Consider the following 19144-nt stretch of genomic DNA (forward strand, 5'->3'; position numbering starts at 1 on the left):
GGGTGAGGGAAGGGGGCACAGGATCTATACATGGCGGGTGAGGGGAAGGGGGCACAGGATCTATACATGGCGGGTGAGGGAAGGGGCACAGGATCTATACACGGCGGGTGAGGGAAAGGGGCACAGGATCTATACATGGCGGGTGAGGGAAAGGGGCACAGGATCTATACATGGCGGGTGAGGGAAAGGGGCACAGGATCTATACATGGCGGGTGAGGGAAGGGGGCACAGGATCTATACATGGTGGGGGTCATGGGAGTGGAGGGTCTGTACAGCTGTGTACACAAATGCTTATTTAATTGGCAGCCTGGGCAGAGTGCCTGGCGGGGAGATGTTGCTGTGGTTACACCTGACCAGGCTATTCCAGTTTGTAGGTGTGCTGGGTTCTCCAGGGTCAATACAGCTGGCAACCTTCTCTGCATTGTGGTGCCATTTGTGGGTCATGTCCTCTTGTCAAGGTGAAGCTGGAGAAATTCCATCCCCACTGACTGAACTTTTGGTGGGAGCCCCAAGGGGCTTAGCTGGTGCTAGGATGGGTGCCCTGGCTGTGTGCACTGGGTCCAGCAGGTGCTGAGAGACAGGAAGCGGATCCAGGATTTGGGCTGGGGGACTGGAGGCAGGAACTGTAGCACTGTCTGTGCAGGGGCATTCCTCCAGCAGCGCTCTCAGCAGCCAACATGCCCTCTCCAGCAGCCTAGCAGACAATTGCCCCATGACACAAACAGGACATGCTTCATTCAGCCCTCCTGGGATGTGTTAGAGAACCAGCAGGGCGACACCAGCCAGCCCTGTGGGGAGCAGAACCAGCGCCAAGTACCCTGCGCCCCATCTCTCCCTAGAGGGAGCAGCCAGACACCAGAGAGATGTGTGTGGCCAAGGGAACCAGAGAGAGAGTCTGGGATTTACTCACCTTTCTTTTTGGGGTGAGAAGAGTCCTCTGAGCCATGCTCATCCTCCGTCCAGCCCAGGGCAGCCAGCAGCAGGAGAGAGAGACCCAGCCTGGTGCAGTTCATCCTCCAACAAGGGCCTGTTCAGTGGGACGGCCCCACTTCTCCACTGCAGAGCCTGCCTCTGGCTGCCAGAGCAGCAGGAGCTGTGCTGGGCGGCCGGAGCTGAACTGTGTCTGCGAGAGAGGGAGAGAGAGAGGGCAGGAGCGGGAGGGGGCAGTGACTCACACAGCCTTTACCTTTTATAGAGACTGCAGGCAAAGTCTGCGGGGCAGGTGAAGGGTGAACTACATGCTGCACTGGGAGCTTGCCTGAAGTTCAATGTCATTGCCAGCTGGGGGTCTGGGCTGGGACCAGGGTGTGCGTATCTGGAGCCTTAACGTGGACTAGAGCCAAGGGACGCGACCGGAGCTTGAACAGGGTTTCCTTTTCAGACAACCTCCCAGCAATGCAGTTCAAACACAGCCACAGCTCCCCTCCCATAGCAACGGGGCCTGGGACCGACCCTCCATGAGCCCCATAATCACTGCTCCTCTCCCATAGCAAGGGGGCCTGGGACTGACCCTCCATGAGCCCCATAACCCCAGCTCCCCTCCCATACCAATGGAGCCTGGGACCGACCATCCATTATCCCCATAACCACAGCTCCCCTCCCACAGCAATGGGGCCTGGGACCAACCCTCCATTATCCCCATAACCACAGCTCCCCTCCCACAGCAATGGGGCCTGGGACCGACCCTCCATTATCCCCATAACCACAGCTCCTCTCCCATAGCAAGGGGGCCTGGGACTGACCCTCCATGAGCCCCATAACCACAGCTCCCCTCCCATAACAACAGGGCCTGGGACCGACCCTCCATTATCCCCATAACCACAGCTCCCCTCCCATACCAATGGGGCCTGTGACTGACCCCTCTGTGAGCCCCATAACCACAGCTCCTCTCCCATAGCAATGGGGCCTGGGACTGACCCCCCCACCCATGAGTCCCCATTACCACAGCGCCGGTCCAATAGCAATGGGGCCTGGGACCAACCCTCCATTATCCCCATAACCACAGCTCCCTTCCCATACCAATGGGGCCTGGGACTGACCCCTCCATGAGCCCCATAATCACTGCTCCTCTCCCATAGCAAGGAGGCCTGGGACCGACCCCCTCCATGAGCCCCATAACCACAGCTCCCCTCCCATAGCTATGGGTCCTGGAAAAAAACCCTTAGTGAGCCCCATAACAACTCATCTCCCATAGCAATGGGGGCTGTGGCCTGACCCCACCCTCCTGTGAGCCCCCATTACCACAGAGCCCATCCAATAGCAATGGGGCCTGGGACCGACCCCCTGTGAGTCTCATAACCACAGCTCCCCTCCCCTCCCCTGGCAATGGGGCCTGAGAACTGACCCCTCCATGAGCCCTAGAAGCAGAGCACCCTTCTCACAGCAATGGGGTCTGGGGACAGATTCCTCCATGAGCCCCATACACACAGCACCTGGGACCCATCCACATCATTGTAACTACACCCCCACCCTTCCTGTGACACAGAGGGTTCAGGAGCCCACACCCCAAGGGGTTGCCCTTTGATGGGAGAGTGAGGCCCAAAGCAGGTATTGCCCTCATGCCACTGCTCATCAGAGCGAAGGACAATACACAGGAGTTTAAGTATATAGAGAACAAAAGGAATCCTAACAGTGATCATGGTCCATAGCTAGATGGGCCTGGTAGACCTGTCAGTAATAATACAGAAAAGGCAGAAGTGTTTGGTAAATATTTCTGCTCTGTATTTGGGAAATAAACAGATGATGTGTTCATATCCTAGTATATGATGATGAAATATATTCCATTCCAATAGCAACCCAGGAGGATGTCAAACAGCAGCTTCAGATTTAGACATTTCTAAATCAGCAGCTCCAGATAACGTGCATCCAAGAGTATTAAAGGAGCTGGCTCAGGAACTCAATAAGTCTTGGAACACGGGAACGTTCCAGAGGAGTGGAAGAAGGCTCTTGTTATGTCAACATTTAAAAAGGTAAACCAGGTGACCCAGGTTACTTTAACCTGTCATCCTGACACTGATCCCGAGCAAAAACATGGAATGGTTGATATAAGACTAGATTAATAAATAATTAAAGCAATGCAATATAATTAATGTCAATCAACAGCTATTTCTGAGAACAGGTCTCATCAAAGTAACATACTGTTTTTTGATGAGATCACAAGTTTGGTTGACAAAGCTCATAGTAATATTTAGACATCTGTGAGGTATTTGACTTGGCACTGCAGGACATATTGATTAATAAACTACAGTGATATAAACTCAACATGGCATACATCTAATGGATTACAGACTGATTACACTGTAGGTCTCAGAATTTAATTATAAATGGGGCGTCATCACCAGAGTGACTGTGTTTCTAATGGAGTCCTGCAAGGATCAGTTTTTGGCCTTACACTATTAAACATTTTTATCAATGACTTGGAAAAAAAACAAATTTTTTACTGATAATGTTTGCAGGTGACAAAGATTGGGGAAGTGGTAAATAATGAAGAAGACAGGTCACTGATAATACAGAGGGATCTTGATCACTTAGCAAATGGGACACAGGCAACAATATGCATTTAAATACGTCCAAATGCAAGGGCATACATATAGGAGCAAAGAGTGTGGGGCATACTTACAGGCAGGGGGACTTCATCCAGGGAAGCAGCGACTCTGAAAAAGAGTTGGGGGTTCTGGGGGATAATCAGCAGATCATGAGCTCCCAGGGTGACCAAAAAGGCTAATGTGACCTCTGGATGTATAGAGAGGGAAATAGTGAGTAGGAGTAGAGAGGTTATATCACATCTGTATTTGGCACTGGTTTGACCGCTGCTGGAATCCTGTGTCCAGCTCTGGTGTCCACACTTCAAGAAGGATGTGGGTACATTGGAAAGACCGTTGAGAGAAGAGCCATGAGAATGACTGACTCATGGGAAAACATGCTGTGATAAATGAAGGGCAAACTCCCTTTTATGGACACCCAGACAGCCAGTTAGCTATAAAATCCCCCTTAGTAGCTGTTCTCCTCTTGCTCTACCTGTAAAGGGTTAAAAATTCTCACTGCTATGCATAGGTAAAAGGGTGGGAGTGGGCACCTGACCAAAAGAGACAGTGGGAAGGCTAGAACATTTTAAAATAGAGAAAAACTTCCCCTTTGTCTGTCTGTGGTTGTTCTCCCAGGGAGAGGGACAGAACAGCAACTATACTGTAAAAAGATTGGGCCAGGTATGAAAAATCATCAGATCATACCTAGAAACTACTCATTTGAAACCCCAGATATGTAAGTAGATTAGGAAATGTCTAGGAAGACGCAATTAGGTTTAATCTCTTATTTCTTTATGGCTTGTAGATTCCTCTGTGCTAACTCCAGGTGCTTTTGTTTTGCTTGTAACCTTTAAGTTGGACCTCAAGAAAGCTATTTTTGGTGCTTAATCCTTGTATTTGCTCTTTTAAAATCTAGCAATAACCTGAGTTTTCAGATTTTTTTTTTTTAAATAAAATTTACCTTTTTTAAGAACAGGATTGAAGTTCTGTGTCTTAAAAGGTCTGTGCATGTTTTTTTTTTTTTTTATTTTTTTTATTAGCTGGTGGCAACAGATGATTTCTTTTTCTTTTCTTTCTCAGCTCTTCCCCGGGGGTGGGGGTGAAAGGGCTTGAGGGTACCCCACAGGAAGGGATTCCCAAGTGAGCCTTCCTGGTCTCTCAAAGGGATTCTGCACTTGGGTGGTGGCAGCATCTACCCATCCAAGGTCAGAGAGAAGCTGTAACCTTGGGCGTTTAATACAAGCCTGGAGTGGCCAGTGTTAATTTTTAGAATCCTTGCGGGCCCCCACCTTCTGCACCCAAAGTGAGGAATCAGTTTTGACACATGCCATGTAGTGAAATTCTTAAGGAGCTCAATCTATTTAACTTCTCAAAGAGCTGAAGGGGTGATGATCACAATATATAACTACGTACATGGACATTAGCAGACAAAGGTATAACTCGACACACCAGCGGGAAGTTAAAGGTAGATGAATTCAGACTAGAAATAAGGTGCACATTTTTAACAGTGATAGTAATTAACTATTGGAACAATGTACCAAGGAATGTGGTGGATCCTCCATCACTGGAGATTTTTAAATCAAGATGGGATATTTTCCTAAAAATACGCCCAAACTCCAGCACAGCTCTTGGCCTTGCCGCAGGTTTTAATACAGAGAAGTTCTATGACCTGTGTTATGCAGGAGGTCAGGCTAGATGATCACAGTGGTCCATTCAAGTCTTAAAAGCCATGAATTCCCTAGCTAACCTCAGAGGCCATTCGCTCACATTTGCAACAGGGCTTTGGAGCTGTTACTCGGTTCCCCAGTCATGAATGGAGTTAGCTTCATATGCTTGGGAGGCAGGGCATGGTACTAGCCCCACTGTACAGATGGGAAACAGGAACAGATTTCAGAAGGGACTTGTCCAAGGTCACAGAGTGGGTCAGTGGCAGAGCTGGAAATAGATTCCAGGTCTCCAGAGTCCCAGTTCTATGCCATAACCACAAGTTACCCCGCCAGGATGCTAGTCTGCTAAGCTCTGCCTGTGGCAGTCGCGCCCTTCAACCCATAGGGAGTGGTTGCTCACAGAGCATGCAGAGTACCTCCCATCTCCTGCAAGCCTCCTCTGCAGTTTAACATACAGACCCGAGCCAGCTTGCCCTGCTTCTATGCCTGCCCTTCATGCAATGGGCTCTTTCTGCCTTTGGGCACCCCGTGCTGGGACTGCTTCTTCAGCCTGGCTCACTGTGCCGAGGGCTCCTGCTAAATAGGTCACATACTTGGCAGGATCAGTGCATCCCTCAGGTGACTGGCCCCATTCTGCAGCCCTGTTCCTGTGCTGAACTCAGTCATTTGCCACCAAGTGGGGGTTGGAACTAGGGGAGGACTGCTCGTCGCTGGATTGTGCCGGGGGACCCCAGGGAGCAGCTGCCAGTACTGAGGAAAGGTGACAGCTGCCCTGGCTGTGAGTGGAGGGAGGGAGAGGCACATTCCTCCCAGAACAACCTCAGCTGGAAATTCTAGGCCTGCTCAGGCTGCAGAGGGCAGCAGCCCAGGCCTGGCCACAAACTGCTCAGCAAACCCCCTGGCGAGTGTCCAAGCTCCTTGGTTGGGCAGCGGAGGAGCTGCCGCCCACTTGATGGCCTTCACCGGAGTGTACCTGCTGCCTCTTTCCAGAGCTGGTAGTGAGCACAGGTTATCCCTAATCCCCTTGTCTCCAGGCAAGTCGAATTCTTCTGTAGCTATAGCAGGGCTTGGCCCACCCCAAGAGACCAGCACCAGCCAGGCCAATGCAGGCAGCTCTGGACTTGCTGAGGGGATCTCTCTGTGCCCACGTGCCCTAGCCTGCATACCCCCTGGAGCTCTGGGTTGAACTGAGTGACATATTAAAAATATTTTTTATATATTAAAAATGTACACACTTGGACTGAGGTAGAGATGGACATAGGAGACAGAAGTGTTGAGAGTCTCTGGGTTAGGCTAAAAGGGGTAAAAAACAAGGGTGATGTCATGCTAGGAGTCTACTGCAGGCCACCTAACCAGGTGGAAGAGGTGGATGAGGCTTTTTTTAAACAACTAACAAAATCATCCAAAGCCCAAGATTTGGTGGTGATGGGGGAATTCAACTATCCGGATATATGTTGGGAAAATAACACAGCGGGACACAGACTATCCACCAAATTCTTGGACTGCATTGCAGACAACTTTTTATTTCAGAAGGTTGAAAAAGCTACTAGGGGGGAAGCTGTTCTAGACTTGATTTTAACAAATAGGGAGGAACTCATTGAGAATTTGAAAGTAGAAGGCAGCTTGGGTGAAAGTGATCATGAAATCATAGAGTTTGCAATTCTAAGGAAGGGTAGAAGGGAGAACAGCAAAATAGAGACCATGGATTTCAGGAAGGCGAATTTTGGTAAGCTCAGAGAGCTGATAGGTAAGGTCCCATGGGAATCAAGACTGAGGGGAAAAACAACTGAGGAGAGTTGGCAGTTTTTCAAAGGGACACTATTAAGGGCCCAAAAGCAAGCTATTCCGCTGGTTAGGAAAGATAGAAATGTGGCAAAAGACCACCTTGGCTTAACCACGAGATCTTGCATGATCTAAAAAATAAAAAGGAGTCATAAAAAATGGAAACTAGGACAGAATACAAAGGATGAATATAGGCAAACAACACAGGAATGCAGGGGCAAGATTAGAAAGGCAAAGGCACAAAATGAGCTCAAACTAGCTATAGGAATAAAAGGAAACAAGAAGACTTTTTATCAATACATTAGAAGCAAGAGGAAGACCAAAGACAGGGTAGGCCCACTGCTCAGTGAAGAGGGAGAAACAGTAACAGGAAACTTGGAAATGGCAGAGATGCTTAATGACTTCTTTGTTTCGGTCTTCACCGAGAAGTCTGAAGGAATGCTTAACATAGTGAATGCTAATGGGAAGGGGGTAGGTTTAGCAGATAAAATAAAAAAAGAACAAGTTAAAAATCACTTAGAAAAGTTAGATGCCTGCAAGTCACCCGGGCCTGATGAAATGCATCTTAGAATACTCAAGGAGCTAATAGAGGAGGTATCTGAGCCTCTAGCTATTATCTTTGGAAAGTCATGGGAGACGGGAGAGATTCCAGAAGACTGGAAAAGGGCAAATATAGTGCCCATCTATAAAAAGGGAAATAAAAACAACCCAGGAAACTACAGACCAGTTAGTTTAACTTCTGTGCCAGGGAAGATAATGGAGCAAGTAATTAAGGAAATCATCTGCAAACACTTGGAAGGTGGTAAGGTGATAGGGAATAGCCAGCATGGATTTGTAAAGAACAAATCATGTCAAACCAATCTGATAGCTTTCTTTGATAGGATAGGTTTCAGAGTAGCAGCCGTGTTAGTCTGTATCCGCAAAAAGAAGAACAGGAGTACTTGTGGCACCTTAGAGACTAACAAATTTATTAGAGCATAAGCTTTCGTGGACTTCTATATGCATCCGAAGAAGTGGGCTGTAGTCCACGAAAGCTTATGCTCTAATAAATTTGTTAGTCTCTAAGGTGCCACAAGTACTCCTGTTCTTCTTTTTGATAGGATAACAAGCCTTGTGGATAAGGGAGAAGCTGTGGATGTGGTATACCTAGACTTTAGTAAGGCATTTGATATGGTCTCGCATGATATTCTTATCGATAAACTAGGCAAATACAATTTAGATGGGGCTACTATAAGGTGGGTGCATAACTGGCTGGATAACCGTACTCAGAGAGCTGTTGTTAATGGTTCCCAATCCTGCTGTAAAGGCATAACAAGTGGGGTTCCGCAGGAGTCTGTTTTGGGACCGGCTCTGTTCAATATCTTCATTAACGACTTAGATATTGGCATAGAAAGTATGCTTATTAAGTTTGTGGATGATACCAAACTGGGAGGGATTGCAACCGCTTTGGAGGACAGGGTCATAATTCAAAATGATCTGGACAAATTGGAGAAATGGTCTGAGTTAAACAGGATGAAGTTTAACAAAGACAAATGCAAAGTGCTCCACTTAGGAAGAAAAAATCAGTTTCACACATACAGAATGGGAAGAGACTGTCTAGGAAGGAGTACGTCAGAAAGGGATCTAGGGGTTATAGTGGACCACAAGCTAAATATGAGTCAACAGTGTGATGCTGTTGCAAAAAAAGCAAACATAATTCTGGGATGTATTAACAGGTGTGTTGTGAGCAAGACACGAGAAGTCATTCTTCCGCTCTACTCTGCGCTGGTTAGGCCTCAGCTGGAGTATTGTGTCCAGTTCTGGGCACCGCATTTCAAGAAAGATGTGGAGAAATTGGAAAGGGTCCAGAGAAGAGCAACAAGAATGATTAAAGTTCTTGAGAACATGACCTGTGAAGGAAGGCTGAAAGAATTGGGTTTGTTTAGTTTGGAAAAGAGAAGACTGAGAGGGGACATGATAGCAGTTTTCAGGTATCTAAAAGGGTGTCATAAGGAGGAGGGAGAAAACTTGTTCACCTTAGCCTCTAAGGATAGAACAAGAAGCAATGGGCTTAAACTGCAGCAAGGGAGGTCTAGGTTGGACATTAGGAAAAAGTTCCTAACTGTCAGGGTGATTAAACACTGGAATAAATTGCCTAGGGAGGTTGTGGAATCTCCATCTCTGGAGATATTTAAGAATAGGTTAGATAAATGTCTATCAGGGATGGTCTAGACAGTATTTGGTCCTGCCATGCTGGCAGGGGACTGGACTCGATGACCTCTTGAGGTCCCTTCCAGTCCTAGAATCTATGAATCTATGACACTCAGAATGTCCATCAGCCCCTCCTTCCAGCTCCTCAGCTGGGATACAGTGGGACATGCCTTCAGCCACTCCCCAGGGCCCGGCTTCATCACAGGAGACCTCCCACGCCAGGTAGATGAGCATGACACCTACATCCTACATCCTCTGCTAGGTAAGAGACTGAAGTTCAGGACCTCCATGGCTGCATTCTCTGAAATGCTTCCAGTTCCATGCGCAGGGCAAGTTAGACAGGCAGAACTGCAGAGTCTCAATGCATGGATGAGACAATGGTGTAGGGAGGAGGGGTTTAGATTTATTGGGAACTAGAGAACGTTTTGGGAAAGGGGGAGCCTATACAGGAAGGGTGGGCTCCACCTAAACCAAAATGGAACCAGATTGCTGGCATGTAAAATTAAACAGGTCGCAGAGCAGTTTTTAAACTAAGGACTGTGGGAAAGCCAACAGGTACAGAGCATCTGATGAAGTTGGTTTTAGGGTTACCATACGTCCTCTTTTTCCCAGACATGTCCGGCTTTTCGGCACTCAAACCCCCGTCCGGGGGGAATTGCCAAAAAGCCGAACATGTCCGGGAAAATGGCGGCTCTGCTCCTCCCCGACTCTTCGGCTCTGTTTAAGAGCCGGGCTGCCCAAGCGCTACCGGCTTCGGGCAGCCTCGTGCCTCCAGACCCTGCGCCGCCGGAGCCCGGGAGGGGAAGAGCCCGGCTGGGGGCGCAGGGTCCGGAGGCACGGGGGCTGCCCGAAGCCGGTAGTGCTCGGGCAGCCCGGCTCTTAAACAGAGCTGAAGAGGAGCAGAGCCTCCAGCCGCCGCTGCTCTGCTTAACTTACACTGTGTCAGTTACACAGAGCCGAAGAGGAGCAGAACCGCCCCGCAGGAGTAACTGACACAGTGTAAGTTACGCAGAGCCGCCGGGCTGGAGGCTCTGCTCCTCTTCGGCTCTGTTTAAGAGCCGGGCTGCCTGAGCGCTACCGGCTTCGGGCAGCCCCGTGCCTCCGGACCCTGCGCCGCCGGAGCCCGGGAGGGGAAGTGCCCGGCTGGGGGCGCAGGGTCCGGAGGCATAGGGGCTGCCCAAAGCCCGAGCGCTACCGGCTTTACGGTTTGCCGGGCAGCCTCCAGACCCTGCGCCCCCGGCTGGGCGCTTCCCCTCCCGGGCTCCAGTTGCGCTGGGGAAGCGCCAGCTGGGGGCGCAGGGTCTGGGGGCTGCCCGGCAAACCCTGAAGCCGGTAGCACTGGGGCAGCCCTTTCCCCCTGGCTGGGAGTTGAAGGGTGGAGGGGATGGAGTTAGGGTGGGGAAAGGGCGGAGTAGGGGCGGGGCTAGGGGCGGGGAATGGGCGGGGCCAGGGCCCGTGGAGGGTCCTCTTTTTTTATTTATGAGATATGGTAACCCTAGTGGGTTTTAGCCCATGAAAGCTTATGCCCAAATAAATTTGTTAGTCTCTAAGGTGCCACAAGTACTCCTGTTCTTTTTGCTGATACAGACTAACATGGCTACCACTCTGAAACCTGTGATTTGGACAGAGACATCCCTTAGGGGAGGATCTATTAATGGAGATTCTCTATGTCCTAGTAAGGAGGAGAGGATGGAAGATAAAATACGGATAGAATCTGATGTGAAACAGTCAAATGAAAAAAAGCCCCATTCAATTACATCATGTAATGGCAGACAGCTAAAAAGTGATAATTTTTTTAAGTGCTTATAAACAAATGCTAGTAGTCTAAATAATCAGATGGGTGAACTACAGTGCCTCGTTTTAAATGAAGATATTGTTATAACAGGCATCACAGAAATTTGGTGGAATGAGGATAATCAATGGGACACAGTAATACCAGGGTACAAAATATATTGAAAGGACATAACTGGTCGTGCTGGTGGGGGAGTGGCACTATATGTGAAAGAAAGCATAGAATCAAATGAAGTAAAAATCTTAAATGAGGCAAACTGTACCATAGAATCTCTATGGATGGTTCTCTATGGATGGTAATTCCACGCTCTAATAATGAGAATATAGCAGTAGGGATATACTACTGCCTACCTGACCAGAATGGTGATGGTGACTGTGAAATGCTCAGGGAGATTAGAGAGGCTATTAAAATAAAAAACTCAATAATAATCGGCAATTTCATATCCCCATATTGTCTGGGTCCATGTCCCCTCAGGACGGGATGCAGAGATAAAGTTTCTGACACCTTAAATGACGGCTTCTTGGAGCAGCTAGTCCTGGAACCCACCAGAGGAGAGGCAAATCTTGATTTGGTCCTATATGGAACACAGGATCTGGTTCAAGAGGTGAATAGAGCTGGACTGCTTGGTAATAGTGACCATCATATAATTCAATTTAACATCCTGGTGGCAGGAAAAACACCACAGCAGCCCAAAACGAAAACATTTAATTTCAGAAAGGGGGACTACACAAAAATGAGGAAGTTAGTTAAACTTTGAAGCTGTGAGCTTCAAAGGAAGGTCTGAAAACTAGAAGCCTCCGGTAATTGGCTGAGCCTTAATCAGCGGGCGGGGCATTTACATAGGCCAGGGCTTTATAAAGCAGCGCACAAGCGACCAGGGAGCTTTTGCGAACAGGGACTGCTAACAAGGAGTTTCACAACGGAATTTGGAAGGGAGCGGGGGTCCCTTTATTCCCCTTAAAACCTATATACCAAACTACATTCAAAACCTTTTGCTTAAACAACACTTTCATTAACTAGGAGACAATGCAGGCAGAAGCCCAGCTGCAGAGTGGGGGCTATCCAGTTTATTGCCCTGAGTGCAGCATGTCTGATTACCTGCCCCGTGGGCGGGTGGCGTATGTGTGCATTCGGTGCAAGGAGCTCCTGGCCCTCAGAGACTGCGTACGGGCTTTGGAGGCCAGGGTGGCGGAACTGGAGGAGCTAAGGGAAGCAAAGAGGTATGGTGATGAGGCTTTCCGGGACACTGTAGAATTGTCCCACCTCCGGTCAGACAGCCCCTGCGCTGTTGAGGAGGATGAAAGGCCCAGGGAAGCAGAGCAGTCAACGGGAGCAGAGGGAAACCTTCCCATAGTTGGGACCCTCCTTCCAGATGGTGCTGGGGTTGCCTCTTGCACTGAGGTTACCTCTCCGGGGGAGGGAACTCCAGTTGCTATGGGAGATTCGATCATTAGAAACGTAGATAGCTGGGTTTGTGATGACCGGGAGAACCGCATGGTGATGTGTCTGTCTGGTGCGAAGGTTGCGAATCTCTCGAGGCATCTAGACAGACTTATATGTAGTGCTGGGGAGGAGCCGGTGGTCATGGTACATGTAGGTACCAATGACATAGGGAAGAGTAGGAGACATGTCCTGGAGGCCAAATTTAGGCTGCTAGGGAAGAGACTGAAATCCAGGACCTGTATGGTGGCATTCTCTGAAATACTCCCAGTTCCACGTGCAGGGCCAGGTAGGCAGGAAGAGCTTCAGAGTGTGGATGAGACAATGGTGTAGACAGGAGGAGTTTACATTCATTAGGAACTGGGGAAACTTTTGGGATGGGGGGAGCCTATACAGGAGAGATGGGCTCCACCTAAACCAAAGTGGAACCAGACTGCTGGCACTAAACATTAAAAAGGTTGTAGAGCAGTTTTTAAACTAGGAGATGGGGGAAAGCCGACTGCTGCAGACGAGCATGTGGATCGGACAGAGACTTCTCTTAGGGGAGAGTCCAATGATAGAGAATCTCCAGGTAACAGTCAGGAGCAGAGGATGGAGGAGGATAATGTAAGGGCCAGATCAGATGATAAACATTCACATAAAAAAGAATCTAACACATCAGAAAAGAGCAGACACATAAACAGTGACAAGTTTTTAAAGCGCTTGTACATAAATACTAGAAGTCTAAATAATAAGATGGGTGAACTAGAGTGCCTTGTGATAAAGGAGGATATTGATATAATAGGCATCACAGAAACCTGGTGGAGTGAGGACAATCAATGGGACACAATCATTCCGGGGTACAAAATATATCGGAAGGACAGAACAGGTTGTGGGCGGGAGGTGGGAAGGGAGTGGCACTATATGTGAAAGAAAATGTAGAATCAAATGAAGTAAAAATCTTAAGTGAATCCACATGTTCCATAGAATCCCTATGGATAGAAATTTCATGCTCTAATAAGAATATAACATTAGGGATCTATTATAGACCACCTGACCAGGACAGTGATAGTGATGATGAAATGCTAAGGGGGAAATTAGACAGGCTATCAAAATTAAGAACCCAATAATAGTGGGGGATTTCAATTATCCCCATATTGACTGGGAACATGTCACTTCAGGACGAAATGCAGAGATAAAATTTCTCGATACTTTAAATGACTGCTTCATGGAGCAGCTGGTACGGGAACCCACAAGGGGAGAGGCAACTCTCGATTTAGTCCTGAGTGGAGCGCAGGAGCTGGTCCAAGAGGTAACTATAGCTGGACCGCTTGGAAATAGTGACCATAATACAATAGCATTCAACATCCCTGTGGGGGGAAGACCATCTCAACAGCCCAACACTGTGGCATTTAATTTCAAAAGGGGGAACTATGCAAAAATGAGGGGGTTAGTTAAACAGAAGTTAAAAAGTACAGTGACTAAAGTGAAATCCCTGCAAGATGCATGGGTGCTTTTTAAAGACACCATAATAGAGGCCCAACTTCAATGTATACCCCAAATTAAGAAACACAGTAAAAGAATTAAAAAAGAGCCACCGTGGCTTAACAACCACGTAAAAGAAGCAGTGAGAGATAAAAAGACTTCCTTTAAAAAGTGGAAGTCAAATCCTAGTGAGGCAAATAGAAAGGAGCATAAATGCTGCCAAATTAAGTGCAAGAATGTAATAAGAAAAGCCAAAGAGGAGTTTGAAGAACGGCTAGCCAAAAACTCCAAAGGTAATAATAAAATGTTTTTTAAGTATATCAGAAGCAGGAAGCCTGCTAAACAACCAGTGGGGCCCCTTGATGATCGAGATACAAAAGGAGCAGTTAAAGACGATAAAGTCATTGCGGAGAAACTAAATGGATTCTTTGCTTCAGTCTTCACGACTGAGGATGTTAGAGAGATTCCCAAACCTGAGCTGGCTTTTGTAGGTGACAAATCTGAGGAACTGTCACAGATTGAAGTGTCACTAGAGGAGGTTTTGGAATTAATTGATAAACTTAACATTAACAAGTCACCGGGACCAGATGGCATTCACCCAAGAGTCCTGATAGAACTCAAATGTGAAGTTGCAGATCTATTAACTAAGGTTTGTAACCTGTCCTTTAAATTGGCTTCTGTACCCAATGACTGGAAGTTAGCTAATATAATGCCAATATTTAAAAAGGGCTCTAGAGGTGATCCCGGCAATTACAGACCGGTAAGTCTAACTAAGGCAAATTAGTCAAAACAATAGTTAAGAATAAAATTGTCAGACATAGAAAAACTGTTGAGCAATAGTCAACATGGTTTCTGTAAAGGGAAATCGTGTCTTACTAATCTATTAGAGTTCTTTGAAGGGGTCAACAAACATGTGGACAAGGGGGATCCAGTGGACATAGTGTACTTAGATTTCCAGAAAGCCTTTGACAACGTCCCTCACCAAAGGCTCTTACATAAATTAAGTTGTCATGGGATAAAAGGGAAGGTCCTTTCATGGATTGAGAACTGGTTAAAAGACAGGGAACAAAGGGTAGGAATGAATGGTAAATTCTCAGAATGGAGAGGGGTAACTAGTGGTGTTCCCCAAGGGTCAGTCCTCGGACCAATCCTATTCAACTTATTTATAAATGATCTGGAGAAAGGGGTAAACAGTGAGGTGGCAAAGTTTGCAGATGATACTAAACTGCTCAAGATAGTTAAGACCAAAGCAGACTGTGAAGAACTTCAAAAAGATCTCACAAAACTAAGTGATTGGGCAACAAAATGGCAAATGAAATTTAATGTGGATAAATGTAAAGTAATGCACATTGGAAAAAATAACCCCAACTATACATACAATAGGATGGGGGCTAATTAAGCTACAACAATTCAGGAAAAAGATCTTGGAGTCATCGTGGATAGTTCCCTGAAGATGTCTGCACAGTGTGCAGAGGCGGTCAAAAAAGCAAACAGGATGTTGGGAATCATTAAAAAGGGGATAGAGAATAAGACGGAGAATATATTGCCATTATATAAATCGATGGTATCCCCACATCTCGAATACTGCGTACAGATGTGGTCTCCTCATTTCAAAAAAGATATACTGGCATTAGAAAAGGTTCAGAAAAGGGCAACTAAAATGATTAAGGGTTTGGAACGGGTCCCATATGAGGAGAGATTAAAGAGGCTAGGACTCTTCAGCTTGGAAAAGAGGAGAAAAAGGGGGGATATGATAGAGGTATATAAAATCATGAGGGATGTGGAGAAAGTGAATAAGGAAAAGTTATTTACTTATTCCCATAATACAAGAACTAGGGGTCACCAAATGAAATTAATAGGCAGCAGCTTTTGAAACAAATACAAGGAAGTTCTTCTTCACGCAGCGCACAGTCAACTTTCGGAACTCCTTACCTGAGAAGGTTGTGAAGGCTAGGACTATAACAGCATTTAAGAGAGAACTGGATAAATTCATGGAGGTTAAGTCCATTAATGGCTATTAGCCAGGATGGGTAAGGAATGGTGTCCCTAGCCTCTGTTTGTCAGAGGATGGAGATGGATGGCAGGAGAGAGATCACCTGATCATTGCCTGTTGGTCCACTCCCTCTGGGGCACCTGGCATTGGCCACTGTCGGTAGACAGGATACTGGGCTAGATGGACCTTTGGTCTGACCTGGTCCGGCCGTTCTTATGTTCTAAAAGGTTCAGTTCCAAAAGTGAAATCCTTGCAAGCTTCAGGGAAACTTTTTAAAGACACCATAAAAGAGGCTCAACTTAAATGTATACCCGAAATTAAAAAGCATAGTAAGAGAACCAAAAAAGTGCCACTGTGGCTAAACAACAAAGTAAAAGAAGCAGTGAGAGGCAAAAAGACATCCTTTAAAAACTGGAAGTTAAATCCTATTGGTGACCCCTTTCACAAAGCAAGCCTCTGAGTGTGACCCCTCTTATGAATTAAAAACTCTCATTTTTTATATTTAACATTATTATAAATGTTGGAGTGAAGCGTGGTTTGGGCTGGAGGCTGACAGCTTGTGACCCCCCATGTAATAACCTTGTGACCCCCTCAGGGGTCACAACTCCCAGTTTGAGAACCCCTGCTATTGAGGAAAATTGAAAGGAGCATAAACTCTGGCAAGTGAGGTGTAAAAATATAATTAGGAAGGCCAAAAAGAATTTGAAGAACAGATAGCCAATAACTCAAAAAGAATAGTAAAATATAAATAAAAATTAAGTACATCAGAAGCAGGAAGCCTGCTAAACAACCAGTGAGGCCACTGGATGATCAAGATGCTAAAGGAGCACTCAAGGACAATAAGGCCATTGCGGAGAAACTAAATGAATTCTTTGCATCGGCCTTTGTGACTTTGAGGGAGATTCCCAAACCTGAGCCCTTCTTTTTAGGTGGGAAATGTCCAAGATTGAGGTGTATTAGAGGAAGCGTTGGAACAAATTGATAAACTAAACAGGAATAAGCAACCAGGACCAGATGGGATTCACCCAAGAGTTCTGAAGGAACCCAAATGTGAAATTGCACAACTACTAACTGTAGCCTGTAACCTATCATTTAAATCAGCTTCTATACCAGATGACAGGAGGATAGCTAATGTGATGCCAATTTTTAAAAAAGGCTCCAGAGATGATCCCGGCAATTACAGGCCAGTAAGCCTAACTTCAGTACTGGGCAAAATGGTTGAAACTATAGTAAAGAACAGAATTGTCAGACACACATAGGATGACCAGATGTCCCGATTTTACAGAGACAGTCCCGATATTGGGACTTTTTCTTATTTAGGCTCTTATTACACCCCCCCCCCCCATCCCGATTTTTCACACTTGCTGTCTGGTCAGCCTAGACACACAGATGAACACAATTTGTTTGGGAAGAGTCAACATGGTTTTTGTAAAGGGAAATCATGCCTCACCAATCTACTGGAATTCTTTGAAGGGGGTCAACAAGCATGTGGACAAGGGTGATGAAGTGGATATAGTGTACTTAGATTTTCAGAAAGCCTTTGACAAAGTCCCTCAGCAGAGGCTCTTAAGCAAAGTAAACTGTCATGGGATAAGAGGGAAGGTCCTCTCATGGATCAGTGACTAGTTAAAAGATAGAAAACAAAGAGTTGAAATAAATGGTCAGTTTTCAGAATGGAGAGAGGTAAATAGTGGTGTCCCCCAGGGGTCTATACTGGGACCAGTAGAGTTCAACATATTAATAAATGACCTGGAAAAAGGGGTAAACAGTGAGGTGGCAAAATTTGCAGATGATACAAAACTACTCAAGGTAGTTATGTCCAAAGCCGACTGTGAAGAGTTACAAAGGGATCTCTCAAACCTGGGTGATTGGGAAACAAAATGGCAGATGACATTCAGTGTTGATAATTGCAAAGTAATGCACATTGGAAAACATAATCCCAACTATACATATAAAATGATGGGGTCTATATTAGCTGTTACCACTTAAAAAAGAAATCTTGGAGTCATTGGGGATAGTTCTCTGAAAACATCCACTCAATGTGCAGCGACAGTCAAAAAAGCTAACAGAATGTTGGGAATCATTAAGGAAGGGACAGATACCGTATATACTCGATCATAAGCCGGTTCGTTTATAAGCCGACCACCCCACCCCCCAAGATGGATAAGTAAAAATGGAAAAAATTAGTGACCCGTTCATAAGCTGACCCTATAATTTAGGGGTCAGCAAACTTTGGCTCCCGGGCCATCAAGATAAGCTGTTGGTGGGCCGAGATGGTTTGTTTACCTCGTGTCCGCAGGCAGGAGGTAAACCTAAGTAAACAAAGTGTCCCAGCACAAGGGCACACTGCCGACTCATATCCAGCTTCTCATCCACTGTAATCCCCAGGTCCTTTTCTGCAGAACTGCTGCTTAGCCAGTTGGTCCCCAGCCTGTAGCGGTGCACGGGATTCTTCCGTCCTAAGTGCAGGACTTTGCACTTGTCCTTGCTGAACCTCATCAGGTTTCTTTGGGCCCAATCCTCCAATTTGTCTAGGTCACTCTGGACCCTATACCTACCCTCCAGCGTATCTACCTCTCCCCCCAGCTTAGTGTCATCCGTGAACTTGCTGAGGGTGCAATTCATCCAATCATCCAGCTCATTAATAAAGACTCAATGTTTCCAAGCCCACACTGCATTGTAAAGCCAGGTTTCCAATTGCTGGACCCAAGCCTCACAACTGCGTGAACGCATCCACACTGCACTACACAGACTTTCTGACTCTGGTTTGCAGCTTGAACTGCATTCACATTGCAAGATGGCAGTGCTTGGACCTGAAGCCCAGTGGGACTTGTCTCAGTCCAAGGGCTTGGGTCCTGAGGGCTTACTGACCCAAGTCAGAAAGATTTGTGTGTGGACAATAAAGGGGTTTGGGCTTAAACCTGAATCTGATGAGCTTGGGTTTACAATGCAGATATATCAGAGCACATGGAGCAGTTACACAGTCAGGCAAACTGAACAGTTAGAAATCAAAATAAATAATAAAACATTCCACCACCACATCCTTTGGCCTTGCTACAGACCCTGCAGAATCTCCTTGTCAGTGCAGCCACTTCTTCCCACAGGGAGGGAAGGGAACAGACAGGGCTAGAACCTGCAAAACAGACTCAGGGTCCCCGTATGCCTGGGGGCAGGACTGCTATTCCCAGAGAGGGGGAGGGGAAAAGGGGAAAGGTTGAGGCAGGGTTTACAGTTCCCATTAGGGACCCTGAGGCGTCTTATCTTTCTACTATATTGTTAGAACGTTCAGAGA

General features: G+C 46.7%; 1 protein-coding gene across 2 annotated transcripts in view; it reads right to left on the reverse strand.

Annotated features, from left to right (window-relative positions):
- The window catches only part of CA9 (carbonic anhydrase 9), a 51131-nt gene extending 49956 nt beyond the window's left edge, over positions 1 to 1175 (reverse strand). The window contains exon 1 of one of the 2 annotated variants that reach the window (XM_054032498.1): positions 911 to 1175. In XM_054032498.1, the coding sequence (XP_053888473.1) occupies positions 911 to 1013 (103 nt within the window). In that variant the 5' untranslated portion in view covers positions 1014 to 1175. The remainder of the gene's footprint in view (positions 1 to 910) is intronic. The other variant, XM_054032500.1, reaches the window with a different exon arrangement.
- Positions 1176 to 19144: the final 17969 nt, after the last annotated feature.

The sequence above is a fragment of the Malaclemys terrapin genome, chromosome 6 (assembly GCF_027887155.1).
Source record: "Malaclemys terrapin pileata isolate rMalTer1 chromosome 6, rMalTer1.hap1, whole genome shotgun sequence".
In the NCBI taxonomy this organism is placed as follows: Eukaryota; Metazoa; Chordata; order Testudines; family Emydidae; genus Malaclemys; species Malaclemys terrapin.